The following is a 24,468-nucleotide window of genomic DNA, read 5'->3' as shown; positions in this document are numbered from 1 at the left end:
AAGCACTCTGCTATAAACCTGGTCAATACTTAGTGTGCTCCTTGCTTGTTTTTTTATAATACTGTATATATCTGAAAGTTTAATTTCACTGATGGGTGGTCATTTATATTTGTTTATCCCTCATTTTCTATTGCATTGCCACTAGTATAATTTGTCATATTAGCACAGGTCAATGGTTCATTTCCTTCAGTATTCTGAATAAGGTTGAATTATTTCAATGAGAATCTGATTAACTGGCTGAATTTAGTGCTGGTGCTAAATTAAAACAGCAAATCTGAAAATTAGGTCATTGGTAATTTGCAGAGCCATCTAAAGTGCCTTACACCTAACAGTTTGAAGAGATGAGATGAAGGGTAATACAGACGGAAATAATACATGCTACGTATTAATGTGTAGCAACATCATTTAGAAATCATTAAATGTATTTTCTTAATTAATTTTCTAATTTTGTGACCAAGTAGTTAATTACAGACCTTTTGCTAAAAGCAGTATAGTTGCATATTTAATAGAACCATTTTCCCCAAGCATTAACTGGTCACCTTTATTTAAAAGCAAACTGTTCATCTCACAATCTCTTCAGTAAAGTAATACATTTTGTTTAAAATTAGGAATTCTTACATTTCAATCATTAATACTCATCAGAAGATAAAAGTTTATACTTAAATGGACATTGATTATTATATGCTGAATTTGGAATCAGAGGAATTAATGGTTAATAATTTCTGAATACCTTGATTCTGAATGCTGTTGTACTTGATTATATTTTGTTTTTTTTTTGTATAGTTTGCTCATACAAATTTAAATATACATCAACTAATGTGCAGGTATAGTGATTATGTTGCTAGATTAGTAATCTAACAAGCCTGATTAATAATCCAGAAAATACAAGTTCATATCCAAGCATGGCACTTTGTGAATTTAAATTCAATTTAGTAATCTAGTAACAATAAAAGTGACCATTAAACTGTTGGATTTTAGTTTAAAAAAAACAACTGCTTCACTCATGTCCTTTAGGGAAGGTAAATCTGCTATGCTAGACTGTAAGGACTATATGGAATATCAGTCCCACACTGACAAGGGTGAACCTTAACTGCCCTCTGAAGTGAGCAGCAAGCCACTCACTACCAAACTGCTATTGAAGAAGGCAGCCCACCACCACCCTCGCAGGGCAATGAGGGAGGGGCAATAATGACAGCCTACTTCCCAAGAATAAATTTTAAAGATCTGGTGAATTGTGTGGATATTGTTTCAAATTTGAAAGGAATAAAATATGTCCAGTTGTTACTATGTATAAGTAGTATCTGCACTATCTTTTCTGAAATCTGGTTAAAAACACAGGAAAACATAAATAGAAAGTGAACTGTACCTTTCTGGCCATCAGATGGCAGCAACAAGTAATCTCTGATTTGATGACTTACACATGACTGCTGAAGACTAGCTTAGTAACTTCACATAACAATTTAACTATGACAAATCATGGTATCGTTTTTAAGCATGTATTTTTCTTATAGATAAAGTAATTGTGCAACATCTGTAAAATAATTGAACCCCAATGGCTTGGCGAGTAAAAACACTGCTTGGTGCCATACTTAACCCTGAACAGCTGAAGGTCCCAGGTTTGATTCCTGGTTCATGCTTAGTTAGCTGATCTCCACTGGGGCAACAGATGGGGAACCATCATTGGCCTCGGGGCTGGAAATTGAGAAATCTGCCAGGGTTTCTGTTCTTGACTGTTACTGCATGACCCAATAGAAAGTTCAAGTTTTCACACTGGCTAAGAACAAGATCAGGATCGACTGTGACTGCCCTTCAAGGTCAAACAACCTGGGTTTATAAATGAAGAAAAGCCACTTGGACAAACCTGCTGACATTTATGCTTCTAAGAATTATAAACCAGCTGTGATAGGCTCCTTTAGGAGAGAAGGGGAGAAAACTGGGAAAACTTCTATGAGGAAAGGTGATACTGCAAATTCTACATGTATAGATAACATTACAACTGGAGATATTTTTCTTTTCAAATTTCAAACAATAACAACACATAATCAAAGCTTATAATGAATATAAATGCATCATGAAGCACTTTAATTAGTTACCTATCTTGGTCCATAGCCTCAACCATTTCCACAGAAAATTGCTTTCCAAAGATACAATTTTGCTTACATTTTTCAAACACTAAAATATCTTAATTCTACTTTAATGGAGTATCCACAGGCATCAAGGTTCCAATTTTAAAATATCTGGTCATCCCCAAGTTCATACAAGAGACACTAAACACATTCCACAGTAGAATAATCACATTTGCATAAGTGTTTTATCATTCCACACCAAAACATATGCACATACCTATCAAACTATCTCAAATATTAATATTGTAAGAATATTTAATATAAATGTGACTATATACACTTTGTGTGTGTAACAAACAGCATTATCAGATTTTTAAATTGAATATCCTTTTAAAAAGAAAATTGTAATTCTCTTTAATTCTTAAGGGGGTCTGATTTGCTCGTAGTGAGTTGGAGGATTGTTGCAAGGGAGGATGCTGAGGTGGAGTGTACATTTCCTGCTGAAAGGATTTGGAAAGAATGTGCGAGGTGTTTAGAGATGATTAATTAATCATTTTTGACTGTCTCCTAGACAATAAAACTGTACCTGTCCTATTTGTACCAAGAAAGACTTTTTCTGTAAGCAATGATGAAATTCAGGCCCAACATCAGTTTCATGAACAGATTTTTGTAGGATATGCTACTGAGATGTTTCATTTGTAGTATTCCATTCTCATACTTTTCTTTAAATACTTCTCTTCAAATATGGAAGATTTAAGAAAATGTAATAAACAAATATGTACACTTTAATGGTAGTATAAGAAATGTCATATAAAATATGAAAATGTAGCATTTATAATCAGTTTTACTTCAGACTTGTGTCAACTGTATCACTTTGATTTTGAAAAATATTATCTCAAGTTATGTCTTTCATTTGAAAGAATGAGCTTTGCACCTATGATTTTTATACATCTCTCTATTGCTAGTCCATACAAACCATATATTCCCAATTGCTTAAATGGTTCAGGTGAAATCTAGTCAGACTTCCAGAACAGTTTGCTGCAGAATTTTATCTTTATTTATGGATTATTTTGCACAAGGCACATTCATTTCTAGGGGCATTTTGTTTTGATTAGTGATCATTTTCCCACCAAGAGTCAATGTAATGAAAATGATTTATCTTTGTCTCAGCTTTGATTTGGTGACTCTTTAAAATTTGGTCTTTATACTTGGGAAGTTAACAGTCAGTCGAAACAGAATCTTGTACCCGGTTTTCTCCCAATACAATTTTGCAAAGTTTGCAATTATAAATCAGAGTTTTCCACTTCTGCACTCAGCAGCCCAAGAATTCTTCCCATTAACTTTAATGATGTAAAATCATGGGCTAGGAAGCACTGAAATAGAAAACTCTTGCTACTATGACCCTAGTAACACAATTTTCAAATATTCAGATCTCATGATTGGTTCAGTTTGCATTTAACTGACAGCTCCTTTCTGAAGGAAAGGTTATGATATCCAAGATCCTGCAAGTTCTGGTAACTTTTTTCTGTGATATAAATGGATAATTCTGTTCATATACATAGTTGGCAGTTAGAAAATCTCATGAGAAATAGACTAAGAATCTCACAAAAGCGACCAGGAAACTGAGAAAAAAAAATTGAAAGACATGAGAAACTGCAATAACAGTATGCCATTTTAATTTCTCAAATCAACCTTGTGCTTAATGCATCTGTTGTAGAAAGCAAGTAACAACCAAGCACTTGCAAACAATCTTGCCGATAGATGGTTACTTATGGCCAGTTATGAGCAATTTGGAGGTCTAGTATCAGGTCACCTGCTTGTCCTTCCAGTTATAGTTGGTATTGACTAAGTGATATTCAAAAGTGGTGAACTTATCCTCAATTTAACAAAATACTTAAATAGAATGCTGCAGTTAAACTGGAACAGGTATGAATTTACTCCGATCACTATAAGGTAAAATATACCTTTTGCAAAGAGGTCACTCGTTGTTGCAATCCATCGCTCTTCCTGTGTGCCTCATCTGCCAGGCTTCTATACTTTGCAATCTGTGTCTGCTGGATGCTGGTTGTTTTCTGTAACTTGTTACGTTCTTCCTCTGTCTCTTTTACTCGATTGCTCAAAGAGTTATTTTCATCATCCTATTATTTAATGAAACAATGAGATTATGAAAAATAATCTTACAAATAATTTTGTATAAAATTAAATCTTTTCAATGGAAATGGTCACTCAACTTCACAGAATCAACATTAAGTTTCATAATGCAAAGCGAACTGAAATTCATCACCAATTAAATAATTTTAAATTAAGAAAAAAGTAAAGGGAATGCAGTAAACCTTCAGATGATGTCTCATATATGTACTATATATATATAAAAAAAAACTTGATACAGCAATTAAAGCACAATATTAAAGTGAATCTAGTTCCATAGGTAAAGAAGTGGCTCAGGAGCATAAAGCAAAGAGTAGAGTAAATGAATTAATGATACCTGGACAGTGGTCAACCTCTTTAATTTGCCATTTATATAAATGGCATAGGCACAGGAGGAATGACACTGAAGTTTGCTAGTGATATCAAATTGGGAGTACAGTGAACAGTGGGGAAGAATGTGGGAGATTACAGCAGGGCATAGATGAGTTTGTGGAGTGAACAGATAAGTGTCAGGTGCACTTTAATGCAGAGAAACAACAAAGGAGGAGGATTTATGAAATGTTACAATTCTTAAAGTTGGGAAACAGAAACCTGAGGTGCAGGTACATCTGTAAAAGTAGTGCAGGTAGAATAGGCCATTTAAGAAAAAGAAGGAACTGATGTTCAATTTATATAACACATCGGTACGCAGTTGGAGTATTACATGTAGTTCTCAGCACCCAGTTAAAGATGGATATTAGAGCACTAGAAAGCATATGGAGAAGATTCATTGAAATTGTAGAGAGTTTATATTTATGAAGGAAATGCATGAAACATTGGGATTTTTTCATTCAAAAGTGAAGGTTAATGGAGACTTCAAATAAGTTTCAACGACTGAAAGGTTTTGAGAGCAAAAAGTAAAAATATGTATCTCATATTTGTGAACACTGAGCTTAAACTAAGGATAATAACTGGAAGAACAAAGGGGGACATTAGAAAATAAATTCACGCAGCCTTAGGACATGGCATGTTGTGCAATAAGTAGCTACTGAGGCCAACATTGTGTCAACATTTAAATCTAAGTTGTATGCATGTTTGAAAAAGTAAAATATAAGATATATAGAAAGGGCAAAGAATTAACATTGCAATTGTGATGAGTTCCAGCTAAAGAGCCAGCTGTGGCACAGGTGTATTAAAGCAAAAGGCTCCCTTCCATCTGTACTTTCTATCATGCTACAACCCCCACCAAAATGTAGGAATATACAATGATGAACCATTCAAGGAGTTTCTTTTATTGTTGGCTGAAGTGGCCTAATCTAAGTCTTTAAATTTAAGTTATTGTAAGGTTCATCTCGACAAATTGTCCATATTGATGGAAGGATGCGCAGGGGCTTCAAAAATTAAAGGGGATAATTGAGACAGAAAAAATAAAAATTTAGGCATGACAATTCCATAGAAAGCGTAATAGATCTGTGGAATAAACGAACATGGAAAATCACCGAAGCCAAGTTGATTTAAAAGACAACTCAATGCATTTCTACAGAAGTGAAGGTTAAACTCAGATGGAAATAGTGATATTGTTGGAAAAAGTAGCAAAACATTGAGAACCTTATGTCATAGCATGGCCATACCATACTCCATTTTCCAGATAGTAACACTATCTCACAGAATCACAATTGTTACAGCGCAGAATGAGGCCATTCACCCCCTCATGTCTGCACCGGCTCTCCGAATGAGCATTTCACCTAGTGCCATTTTCCTGTCTTCTTCCTATAACCCTGCAGATCGTTTCTTTTTAAGTAATCATCTAAGTTCCTCTTGAACGCCTCAATTGAACCTGCTTCCACCACACTCCAAGGGCAGAATTTTCCCCCAGTCAGGGTTGGGGCGTGCCTCTGATCAGCGCCCCCAGTCGGGGCTGCGCCACCATTTTACATGGGCGGGCCAATTAAGGCCCGCCCAGCGTGACATCTGCAAGGAAGCGCTATGCACTCCCTATGCGGGTGGCGGGGGGGGGGGAGATTCCCTGAGCCAAGTGTGTGCTTTTTCACAAAAGAGCGCATTCATCTCCCTGAGGCTAAGCGCTGCCTCAGGGAGATCAGCTCCTGTGTGAAAAGATGTTAAAAACAGAACAGATAAATTCCCCTGACATGTCCCCTCATGTGACACTGTCACATGAGTTGGGACATGTCCATCACTTTCATTGACACTTTCGTTAAAAATTTTAAAACCTACATGAAACCTCATCCTGCCCATGGATGAGGTTTCATGCTTTTTCTGAAGCCCGCCAGGGTTTTGGCCTGTCCGCCAACCTTAAGGTTGGATGGGCAGGTCCATTAATCTCTTTAACTACTTTGTCAATGGCCTCAATTGGCCATTGACAGGTCGGCAGGCGCACAGCTGATTCTGCTGAGCTCACGGCGACCTGAAAATTGAAATGAGGCGGGGTGGCATCAGGAGTTCCGCCCTATGTCATCCCGCGTCATTTTATGGGTTGGCGAGCGGGCTGCGCCCCCTGCTCACCAACCGGGAAATCCTGGCCCAAGACAATATATGCCAAACCCTAACAACTCAATGTGAAAGTTCTCATATCGCTTTTGCTTCCTTTGCATATTATTTTAATCCTTTGCCCTCTTGTTCTCGATCCTTTTATAGTTTCCCCCTGTCCACTCTGTCCAGGCCCTTCATGATTTTGAATACTTCTATCAAATCTCCTCTCAGCCTTCTCCTCTCCAAGGATCCAAGGAAAAGTGTCCCAACTTCAGCAATCTATTTTCATAACTGAAGGTTTGCATCCCTGGAATCATTCTCGCAAACCTCTTCTGCACTGAGTCCAATGCCTTTGCGTCCCTCCAAAAATGCAGCGGCCAGCTGAGGTCCAATTAGTGTTCTGTACAAGTTCAACATAACCTCCTTAGTCTTGTACTCTGTGCCCCTATTAATAAAGCCTAGGATACTGTATGCTTTATTAACTGCTCTCTCAACCTATCCTGCCATTCTTAATGATTTATGCACAGATACACTCAGGTCCCTCTGCTCCTGCACCCCCTATAGAGTACCCTTTGTTTTATACTGTCTGTCCATATTCTTCCTACCAAAATGTATCACCTCACACTTGTCCATGTTGAACTTCATCTGCCATCTATCCACCCATTCCACCAACCTGTCTGTGTCCTTTTGGAGTCCTACACACCTCCTCACAATTTACAATGCTTGCAAGCTTTGTATTGTCCGCAAAGTTTGAAATTGTTTCCTGTACATCTAGATCATTAATATATATCAGGAAAAGCGAGGGTCTCAATAACAAACGCTGGGGAGCTCCACTGCAAACCTTCCTCCAACCAAGAAACATCCATTAACCATTATTCTCTACTTCCTTTCAATCAGCTAATTTTATATCCATGTTTCTATCTTAACCCAAGGTCTCATTAACTACTTTACTATGCTTTTCAAATGATTACACTTGCTTACAGGTGCATTGAACCTGGAATATTTGTAGTGACCATGTATCAGTTAAGAAGCAACTACAACCACAGATTGTTGTATCTTCCGCTTGATGTCTAACGTTTAACCATCTCCTGGTAATTGAGAGATTATGTACTGCTCTTACTCATCCTGGCTTAGACCCTCACCAGTCCACCGTGCATCTTCTTCTCTCCTTCCCAAACCAACAACTCCAAATTGCTTGTTGAGTTCCTTACCCAAGGGCAGCATCCATTCTGCAACATTTTCCTTACCTTTTGCTCATGCCCAGGCTAAGGTTTAGGTTTAACTCAAGCTAACCCTTAGAACAAAGAAGGCTGAGAGGTGACTTGATTGAGGTGTACAAAATTATGAGGGGAATAGATAGAGTGGACAGGATAAAATTGTTTCCCTTTATGGAGAATTCTAGAACCAGGGGACATAGATTCAAGATAAATGGCAGAAGGTGTAAGGGGGATATGAGAAAGAACTTTTTTACACAGAGGGTAGTGGGTGTCTGGAATTCGCTGCCCAAGTTGGTGGTAGAGGCAGAAACTTTAAACTCTTTTAAAAAGTACCTGGATCTGTACCTAAAGTGCTGTAAGCTGCAGGGCTATGGGTTGGGTGCAGGAAGGTGGGATTAGAAAGGGCACTGGGTGTCCTCGGGCTGGCATGGACAAGATGGGCCAAATGACCTCCTTCTGTGCTGTAAATTTTCTATGGTTCTAATATTAGTGTACACTGGAGAAATATTGCTAAATATCAGATATGTTGGATGTACCTAATTCTTGCAAGAATCACAAGATACATCCTACATTGGAAATGTAGGCTGGAATTTTCCAGCCCCTCACACCGGCGGAGATTTCAATGGCTTGTCGGCCCCACTGTGGGGGGACCTGCCACAAGGGGAGTGGGGGCTGGAAAATTCTGGCTGTAGTTTTTTTTTAAAGTATGAGTGATATGACTGGGTCCACTTGAGAATGTTGACATTATGATGATCAAGTAACATGAGGAGGACAGCAATGATGTTGGTCATGGCAGAGAGAGATAGAATGTTCAGTTATTTTATATTGATAAACAGAGTTTGCAACTTTTGCAAAATGAATCTAAGAAAGAACATCAAGCACTGTGTGGGGAAAGGATGTCTTGGGCAAGAGAAACTAGCCCATGCAAACAAACACTGACTGTTAAAAATAAAAAAGTCAGCTGGGGCAAATGTGTAAAGAATTAGCCCTGATCCAGATAATATCTACCATATGTGGAATATTTTCCATATTCACAGATGTTTTATATCAATGTATTTACAATGACCTGTGTCGCTAAGATCAAAATGGCACCCTCAGAAAAACTTTAATTTCAAGTTTTTATTTGTAATTTAAAGATTATTTTTACAAGAGATTGTTTAAAATCTATTGATAAGTCAGGTGTAACATTATAAAACTGTTTCTATTTACAACTATTTTCAGCATATATCTTACTCTGGCATTCACCCAGCACAACCCATTTTAATTGGTTGGACATTCAAGGGTAACAAATGTTCTTGCTTAATTATTAACCCATAAAAGAACTTTTAACTACCCAAGCTTATTTCTTATGAGGAGAGATTGTGTCTAAGGAGGTTTTTATAATAAATACACTCTAGTATGTAGTGTCACAGGTACTCAAACTGAGAACTTATTTTTCATATTTGTAAGCTTAAGTCCCATTAAAATATTTGTGGAATAATAATGTTGACCACATATGAGGGTGACAAAATTGTTTTATTTACTGTTGATGATTAAATATATATTTTCTAAAGAATGGAAAAATACTGTGGTCCTTAAAGGGCTGAGGATAAGCCAAGAAAGGATACATTTTTTAGTAACTGGGCGCCATTATTTATAGGTAAGAATTCCACTGGCTCAGCAACCTCTGGTCATGATTGTGTCCAACTATTCAATTTTTTTTAGTATCTTAGGCAAAATAACCTAAAATGAAATGAAAAGTTACGCGTGCTACAGCTTTAAAAGAGAAGAACACCTCAGGAAAACGATAACAGATATTTTATACTATGAAGAACTTAAATGAAGTTTTGCAAGTCTGTAACATCAGTCTCTACAGACTCTCGACATTAGGTTTCTCATCTAGGTAAAACGTACTTAGCTTACATATCGTCAGCTGACTTCCAGTTGTGTAAGTGGGGATCAGAATTTCTTCCACTTCTGGCCCTGAGCACTCCAACCCCGCAACTCGAAGTCTCACTACCATCAGTTGGCATTCAATCTACCTACTTTTTAGAATTTCCAAACTATATTGAGCCAAACACCTTCTGAGAGCGGCGCTGTTGGCTGATGTTGTAAGCATCCTAGCATCTGATGAAGGAGCAAAATTCCTACATCTCGTGGACAGAAAAGATCACAGAGCATTATTCAAAGAAGAGATGGGGCATTCTCTTGCTGTCCTGGCCCGTATTTATGCTTCAATAACCTTCACTAAAAAACAAATTATTTGATCATTAATCTTACTGTTTGTTTAATCTATTTGTGTGCAAATTGGCTGCTGCCATATTTCCCTACATGACATCAGTGTTTAAGTTTGAAAAGTACTTTATTGGATGTGAAGCACTTTGGGGCAACTCAAGGTCACGAAAGATGCTGTATAAATGCAATATTTGCAGGTGTTGCTCGTCCAAAATAGGTTTGTGGCTAGTAACAATTGTAGCAAAAAAAAAGGCGTGGAGAGAGGTAAGTGTTACATATCTTAACTAAAACGCACAAAAAACAGCAGTAACAGGTCCTTTTAAGAAAAATAAACCACCTCAATTGTGTCCATCATAATATATGCTCAACCTTCTCTGCTACTCAATGTTTTATTTTGTGCACACCATCATTGATGTAAATGCCCTGAGAGGAAAGTAACAATCCAAATTCAGTATTCTGTTTATCATGATTATCTTCAGTGTTAGCTGAAAAGGATTTATACCTGAAAACATTAAGCCTTTATCAGAGATCATTTCTGAAAGGCACCGCCACAGACAGGGCTATGATATCAGTGCCATTTCTACAACCTGCCCACCCCACTGGCAAGGCTCCAAACCAGAACCTTACTGCACAAAATTACCAATAGTTTTCAGAAATGTTTATATATAGTTCAAAAGTCTTGTGAATCTTTTACCCTCTATTTACTGAATTGTGGGATATATCTTTCTATTTCACCCCTTCCCTATTTTTTAAATCACAAAATAAGTTGTTTATTCTTAAATAGCAGCTCACAATTACTTAATATCACCTATTCAGCATATACTTAATACTCGACAGCGATATTATTAGTATTTGATTACGACATTTAGCAAATATTTTCCATTTGGATAACATCCAAACAGCTGATGGTAAATACTTCTGATACTCTGAAATTACATTTCAAACCTCACCTTCTTGTTGTATTCATGAGCTAGTCTATCCAGTTCCTCCTGCATTACTCGTAGTTTTGCTTTCAGAAATCGTATCTGGGCCTCTGTGAATTCAGATTAAGGAATACATTTTCATATCTTTTTCTGTAATTAATTTAATTAAACAGAATTAAAAAAAAACAAAAGCTTTCAAAGAAGGATATCCTTTATAGCACACCTTTTAACGCTACTTTAAAGGGTTAACTTTCAAAAGAAATATCAGATTATCAACTATCAAGTCCACAAATTAGAATAGTAAGTGGATTTTTCCTTCAGTTAGATGTGCATGAGCTTTGCCACTAGAAAAATGAGATATCCATACATATTGCCCTTCTCCACCTCTAATGCATCAATTCCCCCATCAGCTATCTACCATACATGTAAAAATATTTCAACAGATTTTGAGAAACAAACACATTAGCAATAAAGAAGGTGCAAATGATGTCAGAACTGAAAGGTCATGAACTATTGAACAGCTGGGCCTCTACTTTCTTGAAAATTGAAGACTGAGGGGTGACGAAATTAAGGTCTTCAAGATTATCAAATGGTTTGATCAGTAGATGTCAAGAGGATCTTTCCACTTCTGGGTGAGACCAGAACTAGAAGCCATAAATATAAAATGATCACCACTAAATCCAAAAGGAAATTCAAAATAAACTTCTATATCCAGAGAGTGGTTAGAATGTGCAACTAGTTCCCAGAAGGCATAGTTGAGAGACCGTTACTGAGTGGGAACCTGATTCCTCAATTTGCATACTTTGTGATTGCTCTTTCACAGAGCAAACAGTCTGCCTCCAGGTTCCCTGCCAAAAAGAAAGAGGGTGGGATGATGCACCAACTACAGCAATGAAGGATCTCTCTTTATTTAAAGGGTCCCTGGCAGTGGATCAAAATGACAGCCTGTTCCGCAACTTTCCCAGCCAGTTTGCTCCCACACTCGCCTTCAATGGTCTGGGAAAATTCTGCTCCGAGTCTCTGATTTGCCATGTAGCAAGTTCTTCAGTTCAGTCATGATAGAAGAGGAATAAGGATGAGTGGTTGGGATCCCAATGTAAAGTCTAATAGGTAGTCTAACTACAAGTCATTACTAATAGCTGCCCTAGAAGCAGTATGTGAAAGCCTCCCTAAGATCCACATCTCATCTAAATTAAAGGAAGGAATATCTTAACTCCCCTCGAGCAGAACCACCCACTTTACAAAATAAGCCTGCAGATACCTCAGAACACTTGCCAACATTGATATTTCAAAGTAACCGAGGCATTCCAGAGGTGATGGGGTTTTATATGTGGCAAAGGATGGAACAAATATTGCAGTTAGAAATGCAGACCTACAAGCACCATTTCATCAAAAAAAAAAGGGGGGGGGAGCATTTTCCAGCTCAACCCAGGTATCAGCAGAGCTCCTCTGAACAAAGATGAACCCAAAATTCCACAGACATAGAATATACAAGAAAACAGGAAGGGCTAGAACAGACATACTCACAAAAGACCATTTTCCAGTGATATGAGTCTTCCAGCATAGTTTGCTAGGTAAATGCAGCACGTGGTGTATCAATAAACCAAACAAAAATCATAATGGGCAAGGTTTCTGCTTTGGCCACACTTGGTGATTCTGGCCATTTTGGAAAGTAATTTTTTCCCCATGATTTCCACCCATACTCTAGATGATTTTGGGATAGAATAGTAAGTTACTTTGTTTTTTTTTTGAACTTTCAAAATGTACTTAATGGTGTCCTTGCACCTAAATTAATTCCAGCTTAATTTTTGCAGTCTCCTTGAAGGCCTGGGAATCAGTGCAATTAGCAGAAATTTCCAATGGTGATTAAATTATCCTGCGGCCCAACCATTTTTGTAGTCTACTTCTTGCATGATGTTTTTAAAACTCATGCAAAACTTTGGAGAAACCCAAGTTGTGCCGAATGTCATTGGCGCTTAAAATTCAATATCTCTTGCATTGTGCCACAAAATCCAGCACATTTGAGCAAAAACTGCAGGCCTATCTCATCTCTTAAAGAGCCTGGCTTTCACTCCTGTATGGTTTCTTCTTTTTTAGTTGTTTATGGGATGTGAGCATCACAGACAAGGCCAGCATTTACTGCCCATCCCTATTTGCTCTTGAGAAAGTAGTGGTGAGCCATCTTTTGATCTGCTGAGCCCATGTGGGTGTAGGTACACCCACAGTGCTGCTGGGAAGGGAGGTTCCAGGATTTTAGCTCAGCAACTGTGAGCAAATGGTGATACAGTTCCAAGATAGGATGGTGTGTGACTTGGGGGCGGGGGGGAGGGGCCTTACAGATGGTGGCACCTACAGGTGGTGGCCTTCCCATGCATCTGCTGCTCTTGTTCTTCTAGGTGGTAGAGGTCTCAAGTTTGGAAGGTGCTGTTGAAGGAGCTTTGGTGAGTTGCTGCATTAATATATATCAAGTAAAGCAGTGTTTTTATCGTCAATTAAATTCCTCATGGCTTAATCAGCAATGGACATGTCACTCATGCATTCGCTTTGAATATTTATATCTTAGTGTTTTCAATTTTATGGAGATGGTGCAGACTGCAGCAACAGTGTGGCAGTGGTTGAGGAAGTGAACATTTAAAGTGATGGGTGAGTGCTTTATCTTGCTGGTGTCAAGCATGTTGAGAGCTGTTTGGAGCTGCACACATCAAGACAAGTAGGGAGTATTCCATCACACTCCTGACTTATAAATGGTGGTTTTGTAGATGGTGGGCAGTCTTTGAGAAGTCAGGAGGTAAGTTACTTGCTGCAGCATTACCAGCTTCTGACCTGCTCTTGTAGCAACAGTATTTGTATGAAATATGCCTAATTCATAGGTATGCATGGGTGTTCAGTACCTTGTGAGGGGCAAATCTTCAACTGTGCACCTAGACAGTCACGTCCTCATACATTTTCCAGAAAAGATTACTGAATACCAATCAGGAAATGGGAATCTTTGGTGTTTATTCTTTCTCTAATCTAGGATAATGAAGCCAATTACTGCCTTGACGAGATCATTACAAAACAAATATAAAGACAGTGTTGTACACGTAAAATTGAAAACACAACATATAAAAAATTTAAACAAGTGCATGAATGACATGTATCCTGAATCATGAGCAGGAGACTGATAGACTTCAAGAGGACATAGACAGGCTGGTGCAATGGGCTGAGGTATGGCAGATAAAATTTAACGCAGGTAAATAGGAAGTAATACATTTTGGTTGGAAGAATGAGGAGAGGGAAAATAAAATAAAGGTACAATTCCAAAGGGGCACAGGAACAGACAGACCTGAGGTTATCTGTGTACAAATCAATGAAGATGGCTGGGCAGATTGAGAAAGTGCTGATAAAAATATGCAGGATCTTGACCTTAGAAGCATAGAGTACATAAGCAAGGAAGCTATGACAAACCTTTATAAATCACTGGTTTGGCCGCAACTGGAATATTGTATCCAATTATCAGCACAATTTACGAAGGATGTGAAGGTTCAAGAGGGTTCAGATTTACAAGAATGGTTCCAGAGACTTAATTTGAGAATAGATTGGAAAAGCTGGGGTGGTTCTCCTTAGAGAAGGTTGGGTACAGATTTCATTGAGGTGTTAAAAATCACAAGGGGGTCTGGAGAGAGTAGATAGAGAGTAACTCTATTTGGCAGAAGAGTCAAGAATCAGTGGACATATATAAAATGATTGGCAAAAAAACGAAAGGCGACATGAGGAAAAAGGTTTTTACAGTGCAAGGTGTTATGATCTGGAATGCACTTTCTGAAAGGGTGATGGAGGAAGTTTCAATTAGGGCTTTCAAAAAAGAACTGAATAAGCAACTGAAGGGAAAAAAATGCAGAGCTTCAGGGAAAGAGTGGGATAGTGGGACTAGCTAAACTGTTCTTGCAAGTAGCTGCCACCAACTTGATGAGCCAAAAGCCCTCCCTCTCTGCTGTAGCCATTCTATGATAAAAGGTCATTCTTTCCCACACATTTCAATGAGTATTTTAAATGTTTTTTTTTAACCATTGAAAAAGTTTGTTCATTGCATTTGATCTTCATGTCATTTCATTCTAATTTCAAAATGTTGTTACTCCAACATAAAAAGTATTAAAGCTGTTGTAATGTTTCTCAGTTGTGTATGTACTTCCCTCCCTTGTTTATTTGAGAGTTACATTATAGGAATTTTTTAATTCCTATATTATTTTAATTTTAAAACTGTCAGCAGGTAGATTTCAGTCGATTCACATATGCAAGTTGGTTGTCCAAATATGTTAATTCTGTATCACTGATAGAGACTGCATCTGAATCCATTCCCATTGAAACAGAATACTCACAATGTTGAATCTGAAACATTAAAGCTGCTGCCTGTCTCCTCATCCTCAATTGGTCAAACTGCCCCCCAACTAAGGTTTGGAGTGGTAGCAAAAGTCTAGTTTTCACTTGTATATGTTTGGAACCAGAACTGATGTTTCCATACAAACAAATGTCTTGCCGTAACATGAACCTCAGATTATGCACAGATTGCAGCTTTTGTTCAAGCATTGTGTGCAGCCTGCAAGGATATACCAGCTGGCAGTTCATCAAACAAAGAGCAGTAAATCTGGGTCTGATGTTACAGATAGAAGATGACACTAATAATCCACCAGCCTTATCCAAAGCTATTTGGTTCCACAACTACACAGATTGCACCTCCTGCAAGACAGCCAAGATTTTGATCTCCTTCTCATCTTGCAGGACAAGCCATCGCCCACATGAATTGTTATGATAAATCAGAAAGGAAATTAACAAGTGAGCACATGGTGGAATGCAAAATCTTTCCGCCTCTGCATTTTTGGCTATAGGTTATTTTTCCAAAACACTAGTCTGGAACAAAGATTCCTGGTTTATACTGGTCTCTTTTTCCACCGTTTACAGATTTATTATAACCTTTATCATAATCAAAAGAGATTCATAAAGAAATAATTTTAGTAATATTCTTACAAACCAATCAAGTTTTATGTGACTATGAAAGATAGTTTAAAATAATTTGAGTCAATTTAGTTAAGCAGTTTGAATTAATCTATCAGTACAAATATGCCATCTTAGAACTGGTTTGTGTCTACATTTCTTTGTAGAAATGTTGACCATGAGAATTCAACCTTTTGTTTACCAGGTAACTGAAGTGAAATAAGAGTCTTAATGATAACTGACAGTAGCTTCAATTCTAATAATGAACCAGCCATTTCCGATATCTTATCTGGTGAAAGCCTAACAATTCGGCCACATAGAGTTTCATGACTCCATCATGCCCTTCATCACTTATGCTTTGCTGGAGAGCTAACTGTTATGCTGCAGCTCACAGGCTCAATAGTAATGAAACTCGAGGACCAATATCACGTGCACCTCAGACCACATTATTCAGGCACAGTGATCCCCCTCACTTTTGGTTGCACCAGAATTTCTAGGCCTAAGTGTCTGAGCTATTGACATTAGGAAAGTTCCTGGACTGCATTGAGTTGGCTGGTCTCAACAAGGCAACAGTGGGGAACTGGGAACCGAACTCAGTATTCTTGAGACAAAAACAGAAAATGCTGGAAAAACTCAGGATCTGTGGAGAGAGAAACAGAGTTGACATTTCGAGTCTGTTTGACTTCTTCAGAGTGAAGAGAAGCAGAAATGTGATGAAATTTATACTGTTTGGGGTGGGAGTAGGGGTTGGCTGAGGTGGCGGGGTGGTGGATTGTTGGAGCAGGTGAAACTGGATAAAAGGTGGGGACAAAGGAGAGATTGACAAAGATGTCATGAACATAAGTTCAAAGGGATGTTAATGGTAACCATAAGGGCTAAATAAAAGAGGTTGATAGCGGCAAAGGTAAGAAAGCAGAATATGATAACAGCAGAAGAATAAACACTCTGAAAAGAACAACATGAACAAGTAATAAATGGCCCTTGTGGGGGTGGGTGGGGGGAGGGCGGTGGTGGGTGAAAAAAGGATCCAAAATGGGATGAAAAAGGGGGATTAAAAAAAGGGATACAGCAATGAATAGATGAATAAAAATAAATTTAAAATAGTTTAAAAAATAAAAATAAGTGGATAAAAAAGAAAAATGAATTTTGTAAAAAGGGATAAAAAAAAAAGGGGTGGAAGATAGAGGAGAGAGTTCATGGTCTGAAATTGTTGAACTCAATGTTAAGTCTGGAAGGCTGTAAATTGCCTAATTGGAAGATGAGGTGCTGTTCCTCCAGTTTGAGTTGGGCTTCACTGGAACATTGCAGCAGGCTAAAGACAGATGTGTGGGCATGAGAGCAGGATGGTATTGAAATGGCAAGCAACAGAAAGGTCTGGGTCATGCCGTGGGAAGGACATGAGGTGTTGGGGTGATGGAGGAATGGATCAGGTTGTCCCGGAGGGAACGGTCCCTACAGAATGCTGACAGGGGGTTGAGGGGAAGATGTGTTTGGTGGTGGCATTATTCTGAAGTTAGCAGAAATGGCAGAGGATGATCCTTTGAATTCAGAGGCTGGTGGGGTGATAAGTGAGGACAAGGGGGACCCTTACCCTCTTCATCGTCCAAGGGCCCAAGCGCAGCTTTCAGATGAAGCAGTGCTTCACTTGCACCTCCTTCAATTTGATCTACTGCATTCGCTGTACCCAATGTGGTCTCCTCTACACTGGAGACACCAAACACAGACTGGGTGACCACTTTGCAGAACACCTTCAGTCTGTCTGCAAGCATGACCTGGACCTTCCTGTCGCTTGCCATTTCAACACACCATCCTGCTCTCATGCCCACATGTCCGCCCTTGGCCTGTTGCAATGATCCAGTGAAGCCCAGCGCAAACTGGAGGAACAGCACCTCATCTTCCAACTGGGCACTTTACAGCCTTCTGGACTTAACACTAAGTTCAACAACTTCAGTTCATGAACTCTCTCCTCTATCTTAACCCCCTTTTTCAAAATTCATTATTTTTTATCCACTTATTTTTTAAATTTTTAAAAATTTATTTTTATTCCTTCATTCATTGCTTATCCCTTTTTTATCCCCCACTTTTTATCCCATTTTCAATCCATTTTTCCCCACCACCACTTCACCCCTACAAGGGCCATCTATTACTTGATCATGTTGTACTCTTCAGAGATCTTCTGCCATAATCACATTCTGCTTTCTTACCTTTGCCACTATCAGCATCTTTTTTAACCCTTACCACTACCACTGACACTCCCTTTGTCCTTTTGTTCATGACATCTTTGTCAATCTCTCCTTTTCCACCACCTATTGCTGGCCTTCTATCCAGCTTCACCTGCTCCACCTCCCACATTAAACAGTATAAATTTAATCACATTTCTACTTCCCTTTAGCTCTGAAGAAGTCATACAGACTCAAAACATCAACCCTGTTGCTCCCTCCAAAGATGCTGTCAGGCTTGCTGAGCTTTTCCAGTATTTTCTGCTTTTGTTTCAGATTTCCAGCATCCGCAGTATTTTGCCTTTATCTCAGTATTCATTTTTTTTTAATTCATTCAAGGGATTTGGGCTTCGCTGGCTGGGCCAGCATTTATTGCCTATCCCTAGTTGCCTTTGAGGTGCTGGTGGTGAGCTGCCATCTTTAAATGCTGCAGTCCATATGGTGTAGGTACACCCACAGTGCTGTTAGGAAGGGAGTTCCAGGTTTTTGACCCAGTGACAGTGAAGGAACGAAGATATATTTCCAAGTCAAGATGATGAGTGACTGGGAGGGAAACTTCCAGGTGGTGGTGTTCCCATCTATCTGCTGCCCTTGTCCTTCTAGATGGTAGGTTTGGAAAGTGCTGTCGAAGGAGCCTTGGTGAATTCCTGCAGTGCATCTTGTAGATGGTACACACTGCTACTACTGTGCGTCAGTGGTGGAGGGAGTGAATGTTTGTGTATGTGGTGCCAATCAAACGGGCTGCTTTGTCCGGGATGGTGTCAAACTTCTTGAGTGTTGCGGGAGCTGCACTCATCCAGGCAAGTGGGGAGTATTCCATCACATCCTGACAGGCTTTGGGGAGTCAGGTGGTGAGTTACTCGTTGCATGATTCCTAGCCTCTGACCTGCTCTCGTAACCAGAGTATTTATATGGCTACTGGAGCACATTCTGTGCCCTTACCACCCTCCGTGCTTCCTCCATACTGGTGTTCAACATGGAGGAGCACTGATTCATCAGTTGAAGGAGAGCGGTAGGTGGTAATCAGAAGGAGATTTCCTTGCCTATGTTTGACCTGATGCCATGAGACTTCATGGGGTCCACAGTCGTTGCTGGGGAGACCCAGGGCAACTTCCTCCTGACTGTATATTACTCTGCCACCATCTCTGCTGGGTCTGTCCTGCCAGTAGGACAGGACATACCTAGGGATGGTGATGGTGGTGTCTGGGACATTATCTGTAAGGTATGATTCCGTGAGGATGACCATGTCAGGCTGTTGCTTGACTCGGCTGTGAGACATTCCTGAGTTTGGTTGGGGTAAAATTGTCTGAGCGAGGTCTTTGAGCTGTTGTCGCAATGGTCTGCATTCCTTGCATAGTCATTCCGGTTCTATTGTGGGTTTACAAGAAGTTCTTGGAGCCTATCTTGTATCCTTTCATCTCTCCCTTTATTTCCCGCCTATGGCCTAAGCAAGCAGTGAAAGAGGAAATTGCTACACCAAAAACAGAAGCATGTAATGGAATAATTAAGTCATCCGCAGAGGGTAGGATCAAGCTTGGCTGTGATGGTCACATAGCACACCAACACTCAGGTGAAGTATTAGAGGGTAGGCAATGCTTGTGGAATCATAAATAAGTCAATGCCATTATGAGAGGAGGAAGAAGAGACAAAGAATGGAAGAGGAATTTGGCAGAAAAAGGGAAAAAATAACCAATTCAGTGCTCCTGTTCTAAAATCTTGAACAATTATTAAAACTCTGTTTTAGGTATTCCAATTATTAACATGCACTTGCTTTAGGAAAAATAACTATTTTACTGAGCTTCAGTGGCTTACTGCAAAGAACAAGCAGGTTATCATCTACATTTGCTCCAGTGCTTGTAAGAACATGGTTATTTTAATACTTTCTGTTGCTTCACATGTTCCTTTTCTTGTTACATATGTGAACAATTGCAATGATGCTGTGGACCCTAAAATGCTTTTCTGAAATAACCTACTAGTGGTGAACATTATAACGACGGTTTGATTTTTGTTTGGACAAGCTTGCAGATGAAAGGCTTCTGCACCGGCTGGTGATTTGAAACTTCTTTTTATAACCATTTTGGTAAATGGCCTGTTTTCATAGTAAGGTTACGGAAGCGAGGGTTAGAATAAAATGAAGTTTTAGAATTGACCGCATTGAACACCAAAACAGCCTCATGGCTGCTGTATATTTCTAAACAATTTAATTTACGATATCTGTTTTCCCAAGCTGCCCAATAAGGAGCTGCAAAACAAAAACAATCTCTCGTTCTTTCTCACTTCAGATTAATGTTGATGTTCAATTATAAAATTAATTAGTCCAAATCTTCAATCATTTAATTGAACCTGATTGAATGCAGAAATAAAGCTTCTGTGGTTTCTTAAATCCATGAAATGTGACCCAATTTCTATAACATTATCTGAAACCCGAAACTTAGAATGCAAATCTGGTGGTGCAAGTTTATCATAATTCATCCACTCAGTTTTAGTAACTACTTGAAGTGTTTTTGACAAGTTTACTCTACTGCAAGTTTTTTGTTTAAAGAATAATGAAGCTTTTTGACAAATAAATTGCCTAATGCAGAGAAATAGCAAAGCAATGCATTCAAACTCACCTGTGCCCATTTCATTGCCTATGCTGGGCATGACCTCATTTTCCACATCAGCAGGAGAGCCATCCTCCAGTTGACCTTCAATTTTACTAATTGTCTTTTCAAGGGAGAAATTTGAAAAGTCCTCTGGAACTGCAACATCATCAGCTACATGTAATTCAATAGTTTTGTGTTTAGCGCTAAAAATTAAAAGAATGAAATGTTTTAGTATTTAATTTTCTATCTCCAGTTCAGAATATAATTTTGCTCTTCTGGAACTAACATATTTAACACTGGGGAGGAGGAACCCTTTACTTGTTGAAATGCTGGGAGCGGTGGACCATAGGGAACATTAGAAGACTAGGGGCTGAATCTTCCGGTCGGTGTGCAGGGGTGGGCTCGACATGCCAATGCATAAAATGACGTACGATGACGTCGGGCATGCATCCTGCCTTCATCGCGTGTCATCTTGATCTTTCGTTCAGCAGGCGCGTGCCGAAGGTGGCTGCACGCCCCCCAAAATGTCAACAGCCTACTAAGGCCATGAAGGAAGTAATTAAAATAGTTCAGAACACTGCTATCCAACCTTAAGGTTGGCGGGCAGGCGAAAAGCCCAAGCAGCCTTCACATTTTTCAGGAAACCTCATCCACGGGTGGGATGAGGTTTCCTGAAGCTTTTATAAAATAAATACATAAATTTTCCCATCTTTACAAACACGTCCCAACTTGTGATACAGCCACCTGAGGGGACATGTTCGAATAGATTTTTAAATCTATTCTTTATTAATTCTCATAATGATTCAATCTCCCTGAGGCAGTTCTGTGCCTCAGGGAGGTTGCTGCGCTCTTTTGCGCACATGTGCAAAAGACTGCAGGCCCCAGTTCTCCCTCCTGCACCCACAGGAAGCGCTAAGTGCTACCAGCCACACGTTACACTGGGCAGGCCTTAATTGGCTGGCCCGCATAAAATGGTGGCACACAGCCGATTGCCACCGGTGGCAATCGGCTCCCCGCCCACCCCCACCAGCCTTAGGAAAAATCCCAGGCCTAGGAATAGGAGCTGCAGCAGACCATTTGGGCCCTTGAGCCTGCTCCATCATTCAGTAAGATCATAGCTGATCTGACTGAGGCCTTAACTCCATTTTCCTGTGTGTCTCTCATAACCTTTGGCTCCCTTGTAGGTCAAAAATCTGTCTAAGACAGCCTTGAGGGGGCGACCGGTAGCACACAGAAAACCTGAAAGTCAGGAACTCCACAATATGCAATTTCTGGTCCCTACAGGTTCTGCTGAAAGTCAGCCTGATTGACTTGGCTTCCAGTCTGGCCTGGAGCACTTCAAGAGAAGGTTGGACCAAATAAGTCCCATCCACAACCCTGCAAGGTCCAATCCCCGATCTTGGGAGGGAGGGGATTGATCACCTCATGATAAAGGAACTGCGGGGCTGGAAGGAAACCCTACCTCTCCGAGCCCACATAGAGTGCTGCGAAGGCACTTGCTTTCTCCCAAGGCTGTCCTCGCCTTGTTAGCTGTAAAATCCAGCCAACCACATAGTTAAACTGCAAAGCAGGTTAAATCTGAAGCTTTCAGTCTCATTAGCACATTTAAAATGCCAACCTATATCCTGGAGCCTGCTTAGCAGCCCATCCCTTGTTCCGCCTCAGTAAAACCCAGAAGTCAATGGGTTGCAGCCGCTTTCCCGATGTACTCGAAGTTTTTTCCCATTTAACCCCAACCCTCTCACAATCCTACCCACTCACCCATGTTAAAATTCCCGCTAGGTCTTTCCAAAATATAAATGGTTAAGGAAAAATCAAGTACAATGGGTTGAAGGGCCGAAGGGCTTTTTTCTGTGCTGTAGACCTCTATGACTCTATACAAGAGCAGTGAAGAAATATTCATCTGGGTAAAATGTTAAATGTTTAGCAAATATTGCACCATAGAACTTAGTGGCTTAATTACTATAATTATGTACACTAGAATAAGTATAAAACATATACAATTCTCAGTCTAAGAATTTAATCCATAATCCAGTTGCATAAGTGTGTTTTAGCATCAAATTGTAACATATCCAGTTTGAATTTATGGAGCGAAATCAAATGAAAATCATAAGTATTTTCACTTATTTCAAAAATTCATAATCTCAGTAAAACATTTGGCTTCTCGGACATGTGAATGTGCTTTTGACAAATTAACCTAATTGTCATTTGATTTACCAAATGCCATTTCGGCTTCCCAAATTCAATCTACCCTTTTCCAAGAAAGGCTGACTTTACAAGATCAAAAATAGCTGAAAAAACTCAGCAGGTCTGACAGTATCTCCGGAGAGGAATACAGTTAACATTTCGAGTCCGTATGACTCTTCATCAGAAGTATGGTTCTGTTGAAGAGTCATACGGACTCGAAATGTTAACTGTATTCTTCTCTGCAGATGCTGTCAGACCTGCTGAGTTTTTCCAGCTATTTTTGTTTTTGTTTCAGATTTCCAGCATCCGCAATATTTTGCTTTTATTTTGACTTTACAAGATGTCTGTTAAGGGTTGTGGGACAACCACCAACAAAACAGTATTTGGGATAGAGTCCAGCTATAAATTGCTATAAATGGAAAATGCACAGCGATCCAGAGTTTAGTGTAATGACTATGCTGTTACAGTATACATTAAACTGTTAAGCCTTCGTATAGGTCAACAGTAATTAACCAATGGTCCATGGACTATAAGTAGCTCACGTCTTTTCTATTAGCCTGCAAAGCCATGGTAGTGTCCCTGGTTTTACAATCTCTTGCACCCCTCTGTCCATTCATTATCCTGTTTTAGCCAAAGTTTCCCTCCTATTAAATACTCAGCAGTCTAAGAGATTGTTTGAAATATCACTAAGTAAATTTAAAGAAAAATCTGTTGTCCACACATGCATTGAATTATTTTTATGCCGCTGGCATCAGGCGTTTGAATCTAGCAGGATTGAACTGGTTCTCTTTGCTGTTTCTCATTGATGGATTTAAGATTTATCCACCAATGAAGGAGCAGCAGTGTGGGATCAGACCTTTCTAAATTATCAGCTGCACCAAAGTGAACCAAGCAAAGCCAGGGACCTGTAAAAAACTGTACAGTGCACAGAGAACATGCCCTAATGTTTCCCAGGTTGCTAACTTAGAAGTAAGAGATGCTAAGTTAATCTTTAATTGTTGTTTGGCAAAATCTTGCATTGGACTCATTCTTAGCAATTCATTAAATTACTGTACCTATTACCTGACCAGAGCTGTACAAAAGTGTCCCAATGAAAGCCACATATTAATTTTACTCCTCCCTGATTGGACATTGCTTAGCATCTCCCCCAGCAACTAGATGAGACTGGGAATTCACAGGAATTGGTAATCAATTCCATGCCCCATTACTGTGCAGTTTCTGTAAGTGATCCAATATGTCACAGTACCCTTAATGTGACTTTTTTTGAGAAGAACTATTGTGCAATTATTGTCAATGTTAAAGTGGCTAAATGAGCATGCTACTTGTATCTAAATTGTTACACAAGTTAAACACATTTTTACTTTTATCTCTAGATTAAAATTGTCACAAAGTTCCAATCTTACTGCTCTCCTCACAAAAATGTTTTACATTTTATAGCACATAAATGATCTAACAATGCCTCTTTATTT

General features: G+C 39.2%; 2 protein-coding genes across 4 annotated transcripts in view; one reads left to right on the top strand and one right to left on the bottom strand.

The window, feature by feature from the left end:
* Positions 1-24,468, bottom strand: part of tex9 (testis expressed 9) — a 49,583-nt gene that overhangs the window by 6,892 nt on the left and 18,223 nt on the right. For 2 of the 3 annotated variants that reach the window (XM_041174998.1, XM_041174997.1), the window contains 3 exons: positions 20,840-21,015; positions 11,065-11,147; positions 4,031-4,204 (listed from right to left, as the gene is read on the bottom strand). In XM_041174998.1, the coding sequence (XP_041030932.1) occupies positions 4,031-4,204; positions 11,065-11,147; positions 20,840-21,015 (433 nt within the window). Of the gene's footprint in view, positions 1-4,030; positions 4,205-11,064; positions 11,148-13,928; positions 14,047-20,839; positions 21,016-24,468 lie in introns of those variants that run through there. The other variant, XM_041174999.1, reaches the window with a different exon arrangement.
* LOC121270055 (UPF0729 protein C18orf32 homolog) lies at positions 19,556-20,774 on the top strand. The gene is made up of 2 exons (XM_041175384.1): positions 19,556-19,749; positions 20,770-20,774. Exons 1-2 carry the CDS (start codon positions 19,563-19,565, stop codon positions 20,772-20,774), a joined length of 192 nt encoding a protein of 63 aa, XP_041031318.1. The 5' UTR covers positions 19,556-19,562.

Source organism: Carcharodon carcharias, chromosome 26, assembly GCF_017639515.1.
Source record: "Carcharodon carcharias isolate sCarCar2 chromosome 26, sCarCar2.pri, whole genome shotgun sequence".
In the NCBI taxonomy this organism is placed as follows: Eukaryota; Metazoa; Chordata; class Chondrichthyes; order Lamniformes; family Lamnidae; genus Carcharodon; species Carcharodon carcharias.
Note: the sequence above shows the minus strand (reverse complement) of the source record. Positions and strands in the feature narration are given on the sequence as shown.

Bases quoted from the DNA above. Each gene is read 5' to 3' on its own strand.
- LOC121270055 (XM_041175384.1), top strand. From the start codon at position 19,563: ATGGTCTGCATTCCTTGCATAGTCATTCCGGTTCTATTGTGGGTTTAC.